The following is a 15,054-nucleotide window of genomic DNA, read 5'->3' as shown; positions in this document are numbered from 1 at the left end:
ATCGCTCGCTTGGAAGGGACATGCACAGTGCAGGTTCAGTACTATTGGATATGGACGGTGCATATTGCGTAGTATCATTGCTCCCGTTTCTGGGGTGGACTGAATATGTACTGATGCCTTGGGGGTCGGATGGGAGATGGGATATGGGATATGGACTCAGCAGGACAAGAGAGATACGGTGGACCTCAACAATCACACATCCAGCACGATTGTTCACATGGATGCACTGGTCTGCTCCATTATGTGGTCAGTCATCCTTGTGGGAAGTACTGTCTACTCCGTCTTGTAGTCAGTCATCTTGTAGGAAGTACTGGATCAAGAACGGTGCAAGATCAGTACTTGAATGAGGATTAGGCAAGATCGTTATGGGCATGAATGAACAAGAGTTAGAGTATGCCAATACGTTGTTTGAGTCGAGCAACCAGGCATCAGATCAAATGGATATGCCTTGCGATGCAATGTTACGCGACTCGACTGCCCAAGACCCTATCACCCATCACTTTTTGAAGACCTTGTTGTCGTCCTTGAACCTGACAGGTCAAAGAGTTGGGAATATCCTTAGTCTTCGTGCTCAGTGCAATAGAATTGTTGTTCAATTGAGCCGAAACCTTTCCACCAATCTGTAGGTCTCCCATCGCGAGCTCAAGTGGCTTCGCAGCAGGTCCAGGGGTGTCATCGTCCAGCTTCATTTCCACATCCTCATCCATCATCCCGGCCGATGCCGGAATCCCAAGACGCTGTTTTTGATCCTGCAAAAGATCGACTTGAGATTTCTCCAGCTGTCTCGATGCAGCACACCCCAGCCCTCCGCTGCCAGGCAATTCCACCCTATCTGCCGCTAATCGCTTCCTGATATCCTCGAAAAGCAGATCCATAGGCGCCATGTAAGCCGTCTTGCTCTGCCTACCCCATGCCAGAACATGTCCACAAAGTCGCCCTGTCTGAGGATCGTAGATCCATGCACCACTATCCCCCGGCACGCCAAAGGCACCGCCCTCAACGACCCAGCTGCTAGAGAAGGAAGTGCGGCCGTGAAGCTTGACAAGGGCTAGCGCTGCGGAGATACGGCCTGATTGGAGGCCAGAAGTCCGTCCATGACATTGCACAGGAAGGCGCGCGAGAGTAGAAGACGGAGCGATGGTAGTGAGTTGTGTGACTGAGGGATTTAGGGTGGATGAAGGTGCTGCACTTGGTTTCCCCTTGGTTTTTCGGTACTTTTTGGATTTTGTGATGTGTTGATGGATGGTATTGCCAACGGCCAGTCTTTCGTCACGGATCTTGATTAATGCCCAATCTATTTCGTGCTTGAGATTGCCTGTAACGACTCTTCGAATACCTGATGATGCATGAACATAGCCGAGGGAGTGACTTGCTAGATGGTCCTCATCGCGATCTTCTATGCAGGGAAAGAAGTCGTCATCCACATCGTCGATGGCAGGCTGAGTGACATAGACTTCTTCATCGTCTGCAGGGTCGATGCCGAGGGTATCTCCCACTGATGCTCTATCGTCATCATCGTCATCGTCACCGATGTCTGAGCTGTCTTCCTCGTCCGAGTCTGATTCGAAATCATCCTCCAAACCAGGCGTCTCGTCGCCATCATCAGCAAACCAGAATCCACCATTTCCCGTCTCAAGGTTGATGTAATCAGGTCGGATTGTGCTGCATTCACTTTCGTCGTCGGATATCTCCAAGATATCCGAACCTTCTAGAAGCTCTTGTCGAAAATGCTCACGGGACTGGTTTGCACTCATGTCTGAAAGCCAGGCATCTGAACTTTTGGCTGAACTTCTTTGCACACCGTCTTCGCCGTCTGTGGGCATCTCCTCCTCATCGTCGCTGGGAGCATCGAGCATATGATGAACGGTCATGCCGTAGGGCTTCCCATCAACCAGGATTGCACCTCCAAAAGACACTGGAGGCAGGTGCTCGTTGTTTCGAAAAGCACCTATAGAAGCCCCAAATTGAGGCTTCGCTTGATATGCAGATTTTTCTGGTTGAGGTGGCTGCAACCTACTGCGAGCACTGTCATGACACTTCCCCTTCCTCCGAGGTTTTCCAGACCGCCTAACATCCCCTTTCAAGACGACAAGACCCCAGCCTTTTTTGCATCTGAAGTTTCTTTTCAGACATTCTCGAACCTTCTCCACGCTCATGCATTGGATACAGATTGTCGTCTTGGCAGTTTCAGGTGTCTTGCCAACCATCATAAGAGAAGCGCTGCAAGATTCATGAGAGGAGCTCAGAGCTTTCTGCAGTAGCTTACTGATTCTCGGCATTAGATAAGTGTTCCACTGGTCAAGACAATCTTGCGGTATATCAACGTTATTCCATTTCTTCAGAATTGTGTGCTGGACAGCTGACTGAGCCTGGGGCTCTGGGCGCTTCTCGATCTGAAGTGTTGCATCCGTCGCAGCTTCAAATTGCGTTACATGACGGGTTGGTTTGAAGGTCGAGCCCTTTCGCTCCAAAGTTCGGGGGAATTCTAACGAAGGTTGCTTATCATTCAAATGTTCGAAATATGCTAGGTCAGGCTCGCACGGCGGACCATCTACATCGATTGCGCAGCAGCGAGATAAGTTGCGACCAATCTGTATCATATAGGAGCACCAAAACTGTGCTGTCTCCACAGTTCCCGTGCTGCCCGACCTAGCTTCGAAAAGATCCGGAGCATTGATGCAGGTCTGCACTACTTTCATATAGGCGGTCCCACACCTCGAGGTTAGTTTTGGGACGTATATGTTCTTAATTCTAGACGCGAAGGTGAACTTGTTATACTTAGACTTCCATAACCGGCTGACAGGGGTCCAGAGTCCAATTTCCAGAAGAATCAGACCAAAGCTGTAAATATCGAACGCCCATGATCGTTCAAGTCCATTGACATCATTGTCGTGCGCATGGCGATATATACCGGAGGATAGCCCATCGGCCTGCTTTGGCATGTGATCTGATGGAGGCGACTGCAGTAAATAGGGGCGCCTGATGTCAAAGGAGGATATCCCTGATCTTCCAGAATTATCTTGTTCGATGTGGTGATCTAGCAGGATAACAATGTTGGCGCTATTGAGACATTCGTGGCGAAGACCTAGCACTGAAGAATGCAGCATACTGAGCAAGATGTTGAATGCTAATCGAAAACGGTCTTCGAGATGTGGTGATGGCTGGTCCGTGTCATCACGCTTTGAAGGAATGATGGCACGCAGATTGCTAATGACGGGTACTCTGCTTTGCTGGTCGCTAGAAGCTTCTCTGGTGGGCATTTGATAAACAAAACCATGTCGTGTATTTCTGATGTCAATGGTATATCCCAGCAGACGGAGATTCCCGGTATGAGAGACTTGTACCGAAAATTGACTCTCAGATATCTGTCGGGCATATCGCAGCGCGGAACAATACTGGTCGTCGAGAGCGCTACCTTCATGACGCATTGTAGGAACGTATTCAACGATAACTGCTTTTTGAGAATTATCTTCAAGCCCAAAAGCTGAGCGCTGTTCGACCGTTAGCCTGGGGACCAGCAACTTCCCAGGCACCCTTGTCTTCTCCAGGGGCATTACCTCCTCATAAGGAGGCGGCTTCAAAGACACCACTGTCACATCGAAAACGCGCGTAATGTAAGATGGATCAATAAATAGCTTGTCTTGCCGGATGGACTGTTCCGTCTGGCACGTAAGACCAGCAGCCCTTAAGGCACCGCACTGATCTTGTACTGGCGAGCCAGAAGGACTTGTCGGGGATGGGTGATCTTTTGTTAACGATTCTTTGGAACCCTTTTCGATGTTCGAGCCACCACTCAAGGTCCGTCGGGACTCTGATAGCTTGTACAAAGAGTCGATACAAGTGATGAGCTGGGACAATAGGGATTGTGATTTTGCAATATTATCCGTCGTTGTCAGTTCATTGCTTCCAGGCAAGGCTTTAGAGTCCAGCTGCCCACCAGGCATCTTCTCCTGGAAGCTCGTTTGAGGATTCTGCATCTTTTCCGACTCGATCAGGAGCTTCTGAATGTCGGACATGACTAACGCAACTACATGACCCAGCCCTGCCTGGTCCAGTTTCTGGTCGATCTCGACATCCGGAGAAGGAGCTGCATTGGAATCGCTCCACTGAAGTCCCCATGCCAGAAGACGGTCCTTTTGAATGCGAAATTCACGGTGCAGGGCTTTGAGAACAGGATCCTCGTCAGCAGTGGTTTTGGAAGCCACAGAAGCAGTCTCGTAGGATTGCTTGGTATCGGAGTAGAGCTTCGTCAATCGACGGTGCAAATAGTTGCCTCCCCGCTGAAAGACCGAAATATTGGACCGCGACATTTCTTCAACTATTTTCCATGTTGAGTTTGATACTTGGCCGGTATCGCGAAGATGAATCTACATGGTGATATACTTGGAGGAAGCCTAGATGGTAAGTGTGGCATAATGTGGGGCCCTCGTAATCGGAGGGAAGCAAAAGTTGGTGCCTAGAATGGCAAGCCAAGCCACGCAATCTGAGAACGAAGGGCAACCACATGATCGTATCACCAATTGCAGCACCAAGATCGGAAATGTCTTGAATCAAAGGTTGCTCTGATTGCTAAGCTACTATCTATCCTTCGGCCATGATAGTAATACTATCGGATATTCTTAGGCAGGGTTGGGAAGAATAATGTCGAAACCAGCTCCCCTTAGCTCCATTTCGTAGCAATCCGGAAACATGCTGCCACCGCAATCATAATGCAGACTCCATTTCGCCTTGATTCATCCGTTCCATCGTACGCTAAGTACGCATCAATCATCCACCGAAACCATAGAGAGTACGTCCTTGTCGCTAGATTGTAGGTCAGCAACGTGATGATAGGCTCAGTCGCAGTGGCAGTCCTTACTTTCAGAGCATAGACCACGTCCAAGCTGGTCACAGTCTTTCTCTTTGCATGCTCAGTATAGGTGACAGCATCGCGAATGACAGATTCGAGAAAGGATTTAAGGACGCCACGGGTCTCTTCGTAGATCATGGCCTAGAAACAAGTCAGCAAAAAGCAAAGGGCAGTGGCGTCAAGGGCTACTCACCGAGATACGCTTGACACCTCCACGACGAGCCAGACGACGAATGGCAGGCTTGGTAATACCTTGAATGTTGTCTCGAAGGATCTTGCGGTGACGCTTTGCACCACCCTTGCCGAGACCCTTGCCACCTTTACCACCTATTAATAAAGTCAGTACATCATGAAAACTGAGGCATCAACATCACATTCATGGCAAAATGTGTCCAGCAGTTGATAGATAGGGTGGTCGGGTAACGTGTTCTGCAAGTGGTTTGGTGGGAAGGACTCCAATCAAGCAGCTGAGCCGCAACACCAATTTTGAGATGATGCGACCATGCAGAGTGCTCACTAGCACGTGAATGATAGGAATGAGGCTTTGGAAGAATAAAACTCTGTTTACTTACGGCCAGTCATTGTGAGAAAGGTACGAAATTGATGAGAAGAGGATATATGATAGAGCTGAGAATGAGTGGTTGATAGAATATGGTTTTGGTGGTGATGGGCAGCAGAGTCGTTGGAAATTGGGGCAAAGTGGAAAAGGGAAAACCAGAACTTGGGGAGAACAGGCAGGCAATTAAGTAAAGGAATGGGGGACAAGCGGTGCAGGTGATCCTGGCGCAGTGTCAGACATCAGAATCACGCTAAGCTTGATCTGGGCGGTAAAAGTTGGATCAGACGGCCCAAAGATCAGGTCGGGAATTTCATGTTCTGATGTGCTGGAAAGCTGCACTTGTTAAAGTTGTTTTTCTGGTGCTGCTTTTTGGCGGTGTTTGAGCTTTGTCGGCATCTCGGCGCTTGGCAATGGAAAATCCTTGGCACCCCTTTCCGTGTGACACTGGCTCCGTCTGGCACTACACTGACTAACCAAAATTGGAGCCTACAGTACCATGTTGCCTCAGTCACTCAGACGTATGATATAGCTTAGTCTGCTGCATGCTTCACAGAACAACACCGTAGTTGTAATAGTAGTATCCTGAGAATGGCTCAAGACAACCAGCTGGCTCGTATGCATCAATGACTCAGTATCGCAAGCTAAAATCTCGTCCTCTTGTTCGCCCGGTACATTGTCCAACCAACATAGCCTCCGACCACAACGCCAGCAAACAAAATCATCTTGACAAAGAACCAACCCCAGCCTCCACTCGATTGCTCCTTCCGTATCTTACCAGCTTTCCTATTGTCTGCCTCCTGTTTTGAGCCTGGGCTGCTACTTGATCCGCCGGTACTGTACATATTCCTCGTCTCCACGCTGATGATATCAAAATTGTCTGAAAGCTCGCCGGTCTCTGCCGAGAAGCCCAGATAGACCACGTTTGGAAGCTTTAATGGCATCGAAGTTGTCGGTTCAAGGCTGAAGCATGTCGACCATTGATCTTCCGTTTTGTATTGAAGCTGTAATTTTAAGGATTTGTCTTGGAAGTACGTCAACTTCGCCTTCGTAGGTACGCTAGCAGCACGAAGACCTCGAGCCTAGAGAGGGTCAGCTTGTCTCTGTAACGTTTTCGCTGAGCTTACCGAGCATCCTCCAATCTCATTCGCCTTGCCATCATTCGCCTGATCGTACTTTGTCCGACCATCACCCATCATGGCCATGACATATGGAAAGACGATTCCTGGTCGGTTGTTCTTGTATGTGTCGAAGAAGATCCCTAGACCCTCGAACTCATCTTTATGTCCAAAGACTGGTCCGGGAACAGCCCTATCTTTGGAGATCCACATTGCAAATCCATCCCCATGTAGGTTCCCGGAACCATGTATTGAAAACTCCACCTCGATTTCCCAGTTTGTGGCACTTAACGGAGCTCTCGAAAAGAGCCAGCCTTCTTGTGATGGTCGATCAGATGCCAGTCGTATGTATTGATCCGCTCGTATTATCGTATCTCCACCGAAATCAAACCACCTACTCGACATGTCCGAGTCTAGGTATGGCTATAAAGAGAATGGTCAGTGATGTCTCTGTTCTCTTAACATGGATATTTTGAAGCGTAGTCGCTGGCCAACATGGAACGTATATGTTCGCTTTCAGGTCCTAGGCGCAACGTACAGGTGCAAGGCTATGTGTGCGAAGCTACAGACATGGTCAGTACAACATGCGGATAGACTGATATCCAGAGACTTTTACTGGGATACTTCTCATTTCGGGATCCGTCTGAACCGCAGCGTGTGCGCCCATTATTGCACATGCGACCACTAGCCATGGGGCTATTGACCTGCCTGGAAGTTGCATATTGACCGGACAATTTACACAGTAACTTGAGGAAGCCTGACAGTAACGGGAGCGGAGAGAGGAAGTTGAAAAGCAAATATTGTACAGTACTATCTTGTTGCCATGTGCGGAGCTTCGGGACTGCGTCGGCTCCCAGGGTCCGGAGGTCCTCCGGTCTGTCAGCACCAGCGCCAGGGTTCCTGCTTTAGCCCCTGGAGCTCTGTTCAGCGCCGAGATTTCTCCATGATCCACCGCCGCACACATCAACATGAACCTCAGAGCCAGCTACATCCGATAACCTTTGTTCTAGTGAGATTCACAATTCACAATTCACAATCAGGATAACATCATACATTATTTCTTGCAAAGGTCATAATCACCAAAAGAACTACTCTTGCACCTCTAGCAACTCCAATCTTTACTTCGTAAAACGTCCACAATCCCACCCCAACGCAAAGCGAACAAAGATGTCCTTCCCATCGCTCCCCAATCCCTTCAGCTCCTCGTCATCCTCCTCCTCCTCCACCCAATCCAACACCACCTCACCCTCCTCGGCTGAGTCCACCGCTCTCAAAAACCAAATAATGCAGACCCTCCAAACCGAAGGCAACGTCCAAAATGCCAAATACCTGATCCAAAAAGTCAACGAGAACTGCTTCAACCACTGCATCCCCGCTGACGCATCAACATCCCTCACCCGCTCCGAATCGACTTGTCTGTCTGCCTGCATGGAGAAGTATATCGAGGCGTGGAATACGACGAGCAGGACATATATTGCAAGGATATCAAGGGAGGCGCCGGGGGTGACGGCGGCTGTTGGTGGTGCTGGTGGTGCTGGGTTGGGGGGGCTTGGAGGGATGCAGGGACCGGATGTGGGGAAGGAGATGTTTTGATTGAAGCATTGACGAAGTGAAAGACATTTAAGGGGAAGAATGGGCTGTGGTATTGGATGGGAGAGAGTGGAACGCAAGATCGGTTTCCATACGCTGAGGGTGTGGAGCCATGCATCACTAGTGGAGACCAAAATGAGAGTGTGACAGGAATTCAGACTGGTACAGGTGCCAGCATGTCTCCTTTGAGATGGCTTGCAACCATGGGTCACGATCACAATCTGGCCACCGCCATCATTCTCAGCAGGATTTCTATTGGACACTAAAATGGCTTGAAAGCTATCAGCACAGGTGGTTGTTAAGATAAATGTGGAATTAAAATAGAACCAGACAAAAGAAAACATATCGAACAAAGCACAAGAGCTGAACCAAACAGCAGCATTAAAGGTTTGATGATTCTCTCAGCATAAGTGCTGATTATGATACCAAGACTTGTACAGATATCCCGCTTTGTGAGCGTATACTAACTATTACATAATCTTTTGGATGAGTAAAGAAACGAGCTATTTTTTGTCGTCTGATAAAAGCTGCTTTCCGCGCTTACAGGCAGTCCCGTCTCAGGCGGTTGCGTTGCTAAAGGAGTACATCTGCCCCAGCTGGCTGTGTATCTGTGTGCTGGTGCCTTGACAACTCTGCATGCATCCAAGCACGACAAATCCCTGCAGTTGATGTCTCATCATGATTGAGAAGGAGCTCCAAAGTAGTCCTGCGCTCTCCCTGCTGCCAAAATCTGGCATTTCGTAGCAACCGACTTCGGACAACAGAGATCAATATTATGCACGCAACCGCAACCAGAATCACAACCACTCTGGTTGTCTCCTTAGTTCAACATCCGCTTATCTCATCAGTACCTCTTTGCACAGCTGCCACCTTGGCTGACAAGCCAGAATCAGAAATCTCGGAAGTTATGGCCATAACTGCGCATTCCACATTAGTGAGAACCTTTTATAGATACCAGACATAAGGTCAGGCTCACGGATCATCCCCTTTCTTTCCATATTCTTCCGTCTCCTCCGGATACTTGTCAAATTGTGATGCATCACCTTGCCCACCCTTAACTGGCGGCACATACGGGGCATCAATATCCTTCTTCAAAAGTCTTTCCCATGTCACCTCAGCGAACCAGGCATGATTCTTCACGTCTGCCGGGCCACCATGCAGGTTGCCCAGTCGCTTTGTCAAGTCTGGTGTGATGAGCTGGACGAGGAGGTCTTGTGCGTCGTGGTGGATATAGGGTGGATACTTGACTTTGCTTTTAAGGATGTTTTCGTAGATCTTGACTGGTGAGCCGCCGTCCCAGAAGGGAGTGAAGCCACAGAGCATTTCAAAGATGAGGATCCCCAAAGACCACCTGAGGAGTTGGTGAGATGTAGAAGGCAACAGGTTATATTTCATGGACTGAGCTTACCAATCAACTGATTTATTATATCCTTTTGACGAAACGACTTCTGGTGCAAGATAATCAGGGGTTCCACACAGAGTCCAGGTAATATCTACGACGTCTTTGGCGAAACCAAAATCGGTGATTTTGATATGACCATGTCGATCAAGAAGCAAGTTCTCAGGTTTGAGATCCCGATAGATGATATTCTGTGCATGGAGGTATTCCAAAGCAAGAGTCACCTCGGCAGCATAGAACTTTGCAACCGGATTGGGAAAACGCTACTGAGTATTAGTAGATGTCTGTCAACACGTCTCACGTATGACCCTATCCACGTATGGCTCTAGTTGAGTGAGCTTGTGACAAAGGCCGTCTTACCTGTGATTTCCTCAGTAAGCTAAAAAGCTCACCACCTTCGATAAAATCCATCACCATGTAAAGGTTCTTCGCATCTTGAAATGTGCCCCACAGCGTGATCAAGAATGGATGTTTTACCCGCTGCAGCATCCTACGCTCATCATTTGTGTGCTCAATCTGCTTCATCTTCACTACCTGTTGCTTCTTGAGGACCTTGACGGCATAATATCGCTGATTGTGCTTAGATTGGACCAAATGAACTCTTCCAAATGAACCTGTGCCCAGAGTTCTCTCAAAATTGAAGTCTGTCAAGGTGTATTTGCCCTTGGTCTGCCGAGGCACGACCTTCTCCATGATGGGTGTGGGCGTCGCGGTCGCTTCCGTTGGAGTTGCGATAGTCGCAGGGGTAGGCGTCGACTCTGCCTTGGTCTCTACCGGGCCATTCGTGCTAGTGAGTGCACTGCTTGCAGAGGTAGCTGCTGTGGTGGTGGATTGAGGGGGGCCGCTTTGTTTTGAAGAAAGCGGAGAAGATGTACTCGATGTTTCCTTGGTAGGAGATGTTGGTGATGTGACGCCTTGACCAGAGGGCGAATCTTTGGTCTTTTTCTTTTTAAGAAGGCTTCCGAACGGCATAACACGGAATGTATCTACCTTTGAGGGTGTTGTTTGGTGACTGCGCCGATATTCGGCGATGCTCCGCACAGCAGGCAAGTGAATGCTATGGTGCAATCAACCACAAGGAAAGACCAATTGACAACGTGTCCAGAGCAAAAGCCTGCGAAATCAACCACTCAAGTTTCCTGGCCTACTAATCAACCTTTACTTGTGCTGAAGTCGAGCGAAGTGTTCACATGAAACAGCGCCAGCGACGCAAGGGGCGTGGAGAACGGGAGGAGAGCCAAGGCTTCCAAGAGTGTTCAGGTATATGTCTGTGTCATGTATTGGAGACAGCAATGTGCTCAACTGAAGCTTCTGCTTTCTGCGTTTAGCAAATTGAGCTCTAGGTGGAGAGAAGGAGGGTAGAAATGGTGATTGTGGTTGGATTAGGGCCGGTGTCAGGATGTGAAGCTGAGGTAACAGATGAGGAGTGACCAGTCAGAAAAGGTTGGAGGAGCAGCTTCCAGAGACCTTGGAGCCTTCTCAGCAAGGATTGGAAGGGCCGATGTGGGATGTCAGAGCATGCGGGAAGAGGAGCAGCTTTCAATGGGTACTCTAGTCAAGCAGCTTGCGCTGCCGTCCAGAGTTCAACCTCGAGGTCGCGCTCCTAGAGTCTTAGTGGGGGACGAGAGAGGGGAAAGATCCGCTTGGAGGGCGCCTCGGGCAGATGTTCCAGCATCCGGAGTTACACTGTCTAGAACCCCGATGCCGCGGTTCTTGAGTTGGCTAGCTAGAACTCAGACGTGGATGCACCTATCACATAGTGCGTTTAGAGATTGTCGCGGCGACAACCAATGCCTAACGTAGTAGATTTTGGCTTGGCTCAATTAAGCATTCCCACCCTAAAAGATGGCTGGGACAAGTAAGAATTAAATGCCTCATGATCATCCTCCAAGCGAAAGTACTCCGTACTGAGTAAACCAGATCCACACACGACTGTAGGGTTCGTTTCTTGTGCATCTCGATATCAAGCCATGCAGGAACAGACGGACCTAGTCACATTGATTCAAATTGTGACTGCAGACCTGCCAGAGCCACAACTGAGGCATGTAACCATTTGCAGAACACCCCCTTTGCGCGTAGAGTAACAGTACTCTGGAGTCGGTGTTTTAAGGCGTCTACTGTTTTCAAAGTCGGAGTCTTCCGATACTCTTTTGCAGGATATTCGATGCTGGATGCCGGAGTGAACGATCTTTGTGCATAGCGTATTTCTGTTTGGAACCAGAACGATGGGTCCTCGCTACGCAAAAGCAACCAGACCGTGCAGTAGTTGTCTGCAAGCCAGCTGCATGCGGTATAACGTTAGCGCTTGCGGCGGATGTGGTTGAGCTGTATGAGCACAAGCAGTAGTGATTCCGAAGGTGGTTTCGGTTTTGACCTCATTGACACTGCAATTGAAAGCTACTGGCACAGACTTGGCTCTTCATGATAGACCCCCTAGTTGTGTAGCAAACAGGCGAAGTGAACGACAATGAACTCAATGACTGCAGCGTAGTGAAGGATTAGATGCCAATGAAGTATCCGAATTCTGTGGGAAGCTGATAACGAGTGGAGAAGTCAAAGAACCATGGTTACGGTTCAGGTCGAGGAGCTGTAACTCGAGTCAAGAAAGCTTGGCAACGACGTTACCCAAGTCAATGATTAGGATAATTATGATGTACGGAGACGAGGAGTCGCCAGGATCAAGATACTATCCACAAGCTGAGTAAAAGATATTGCTATCAAGCGTGCCTTGCTGGTGCTCCCACTCTGCTCCTTCACATTCGTGAGAGGTAATGGCTTTCCCATCATCGAGACGTCTATCACACGTACTCCATAGACCTTCCGATAACGGTGTCGACATAGCAATTTGTCCGCGAAATGATCTGCTCCGAAGGCTGCACCAGTCCAGATACTTGAGTGGCACTCACGTATGTCGTTCTGACAAGGACACGCTATCTCCGTTTAAGGCAGACCTGCATGTTGTTCCATGATGAGACCGCAAAGCTAGTTGTAGTGGATGTCTTGCACATTTAAAAATTGGGTATCGTAACACTTGTAAACGCCTCCGGCGCTGTTCAAGGCTTTAGGATCAATACAGCCGCCGAAAAGTGTTGCCTGAAGCACTTCGCCGGTCTTTGACGGAACGGCTTTCACCAGAGATATTCTGGTCAAACCTGGGCTTTTTGTTGTGCCGTCCAGATTGAGGCTCGAAGGACAGTATCTTCTCACCAACTGCACCTGCTCCAGCGCGTACCTTGTCCCGTGGCTTCATATTTGAGACTCGTGTGCCGAAAGACCTGTCTTTGACAAGCTTGCTCTCGGAAGAGGACGTGACACGCATTTGTATCATCTTCGCTTTGGGCTTTCTTGATTGCGGCCTTCGTTTGTAGTTTGTTGAGGATATCCGATCATCCTGCACGGCGGTCTTCTGAGCATCATCGGAACCATCTTCATCAGAGCTCGATCCAGGAACTTCATCAATCATCTCCTCTTCAACAGCGGTCAGAGGCTTTTCACGATCTAGGTTTGATGAAGGGGTTGGCCTTGAGCTTGGATTCAAGGACTGAAATTCGCGAGATTTCTCATCGATACTGAATTCTTCGTCCTGGAACAGACGGGTAAATCGTGGATCAGCAAGGAGACCCTTCGCTTCCTTATCAAAGTCTTCGGTGGTGCCGTTGGTTTCAACCTTTTCATCGCCCCCATTAGCAAGCACTCTCTGGGCGCGGCGTCTCTCGTTCTTCTCTTCACGCTCAAGAATCTTCTCTGCCATCTTTCTATTGACCTTGGTTGCAACCAGCCTCTTTCCTCTGATTCTACTCTCTCTCTCTTTATCGATTTTTTCCTTGACTCGCTTGGCCCGCTCTTCCTCCCAACTGGAAGGATTGGCTATCAATCTTGCTTCTTCGTATAATCTTTGAGCCACAAAGTAGCCATGCATATAGGGTCTCAGCAGATTTGTCTTGCCGACTAGGTGATCCAAATTGAGTGTGCGTAATTGTGCCATCGTGAGGAACTTGAAATTATCGTAAACTTCTCCGACTTGACGACCTGAGTACGCATTCGGATCATTAGGATCTTCTGCCATTTCTTCCACGATGCTATCTAGGAATGAACACCACTTCGGTGCGGGACCTAATTGAGGAATGAAGAAAGCGTGTTGCTGTCTTCCTTCATTGGCCGTCAAGAACATTCCGCTGTCTTTGCACCAAGCCACGCAGTTGATATCTACTGCTGGTTCCACAGAGGTCCAAGCTTCGCCATTTCTCTCATCCCAGAGCTTGAGGATGCGTTTGTCGGAAGAGAGAATCTTCGGCTCGTCCGTCTGTATCCGACTCCTGGTAGAGGGAGTCAAGAATTTCAGCGTCTGCACGGGATAGCCATATCCATGGTCTTTTCGCAGTAGTGGCAAAGGCGAACGAAGATCGTACAGATAGACCATTCCAGAAGAAGTTCCGACTGCTGTGGTGATACCTGACCTGTGAAAATCCAGTGCAGTAACCTCTGGTCGTGCTCCTGCAGATTCCTGTTCGTGAGGCACTCCAAGAACAGCGGCTCGATTGCGTGATCGCGAATCCCAAAACTCTACAGTTCCTATTGAGGTTCCAAAAGCCAGCAAATTGTGGCTTTCTTCCGCAATGGCGGCAGTGTTTACACTGCCTGCATTGATGCCGCCCTGAAGCGCTCCCGCGCCAGAAGAAGTGAGGTCATCGCCACCCACATCTACCTCATATTCTCGCATGAATCTCCCTTGTTCAAGGTTTATCCGGAAGACTTCTCCTAAGCCATTGGCGTTGACCCCAACTGCCGGGACGAGAAGTTCGGCAGATGCTTTGCTGTAGACAAGATCGCGTCCATATCTGGGTGTGCGGAGAGTACAGTGACATCCTTGAGGTGTGTGCAACTCTATTGACCTGTCTTCTTGCAAGTGTGCTGTCTTCGAGTAATCGGGCGACAGAATTAAGAATGTCTTATTCAAAGTATCTGTGTGTCGCGCCCAGGATAACGATAAGTTTGGGAGGTAATGTGTATGAATCTGAGGCTTATAAGTCCCTACAGTAAGCGATCAGCGCCGGGAAAGTATTAGGTACAAGCAGCATGAAGCTTCCGCACTAACCCGTGCTCATCACCCACTGGCCATCATCGCTGACTCGCACGCACTGGCTAGCCTCTTCGAACTCGAAGTCCTGTAGTAGCTCGACTCTGTTCGCATATTCAGGGTCTCTTTTCAGGCTCCGCTTTCTCTGCTGTGAAAGCCATTCGGGCAGTGGGCGTGCAGTTGAAGAACCGGATACGGTGTATACAGGTACCTTTGAGCTGTTGGACAGCTTCATTTGCGCTTATCGAGATAACCAACCTCCGTATCGCTTGATGTCATCGCTGCATCTCGCGTTGCAGAACCGAAGATGGATTTACAAGATTGTCTTTTACACTTTCGACTCGGGAACAAAAAATGATGCCAAGATTTCGAATAGTTCCTTTTGTGGTTAGCAGCCTCGGGGTTTGCTTTGCACTCAGCACTAGTCCAGCGTACTACTTGATTGGCCCACCGCTCCCACTTCCT

At 49.0% G+C, this 15,054-nt stretch overlaps 5 protein-coding genes across 5 annotated transcripts; 1 reads left to right on the top strand and 4 right to left on the bottom strand.

Annotated features, from left to right (window-relative positions):
- Positions 1-461: 461 nt before the first annotated feature.
- On the bottom strand, positions 462-4,310 carry EPUS_01795 (uncharacterized protein; the record flags this gene model as incomplete). Its single annotated transcript, XM_007804400.1, has 1 exon — positions 462-4,310. One exon carries the CDS (start codon positions 4,308-4,310, stop codon positions 462-464), a length of 3,849 nt encoding a protein of 1,282 aa, XP_007802591.1.
- Positions 4,311-4,767: 457 nt separating this feature from the next.
- Positions 4,768-6,736, bottom strand: EPUS_01794 (uncharacterized protein; the record flags this gene model as incomplete). Its single annotated transcript, XM_007804399.1, has 5 exons — positions 4,768-4,803; positions 4,859-4,990; positions 5,043-5,176; positions 6,184-6,487; positions 6,533-6,736. The coding sequence occupies 5 exons, from the start codon at positions 6,734-6,736 to the stop codon at positions 4,768-4,770; spliced, it is 810 nt and encodes a 269-aa protein (XP_007802590.1).
- A 954-nt stretch (positions 6,737-7,690) lies between these two features.
- Positions 7,691-8,116, top strand: EPUS_01793 (uncharacterized protein; the record flags this gene model as incomplete). The annotated part of the gene is made up of 1 exon (XM_007804398.1): positions 7,691-8,116. One exon carries the CDS (start codon positions 7,691-7,693, stop codon positions 8,114-8,116), a length of 426 nt encoding a protein of 141 aa, XP_007802589.1.
- Positions 8,117-9,085: 969 nt separating this feature from the next.
- On the bottom strand, positions 9,086-10,484 carry EPUS_01792 (cAMP-dependent protein kinase type 2; the record flags this gene model as incomplete). The annotated part of the gene is made up of 3 exons (XM_007804397.1): positions 9,086-9,464; positions 9,522-9,775; positions 9,873-10,484. 3 exons carry the CDS (start codon positions 10,482-10,484, stop codon positions 9,086-9,088), a joined length of 1,245 nt encoding a protein of 414 aa, XP_007802588.1.
- Positions 10,485-12,579: 2,095 nt separating this feature from the next.
- On the bottom strand, positions 12,580-14,824 carry EPUS_01791 (uncharacterized protein; the record flags this gene model as incomplete). Its single annotated transcript, XM_007804396.1, has 2 exons — positions 12,580-14,543; positions 14,608-14,824. 2 exons carry the CDS (start codon positions 14,822-14,824, stop codon positions 12,580-12,582), a joined length of 2,181 nt encoding a protein of 726 aa, XP_007802587.1.
- Between the last annotated feature and the right edge of the window lie 230 nt (positions 14,825-15,054).

This window comes from Endocarpon pusillum (assembly GCF_000464535.1).
Source record: "Endocarpon pusillum Z07020 unplaced genomic scaffold scaffold3350, whole genome shotgun sequence".
In the NCBI taxonomy this organism is placed as follows: domain Eukaryota; kingdom Fungi; phylum Ascomycota; class Eurotiomycetes; order Verrucariales; family Verrucariaceae; genus Endocarpon; species Endocarpon pusillum.
The sequence above is the reverse complement of the archived record's forward strand: the minus strand, read 5'-3'. Positions and strand labels throughout refer to the sequence as shown.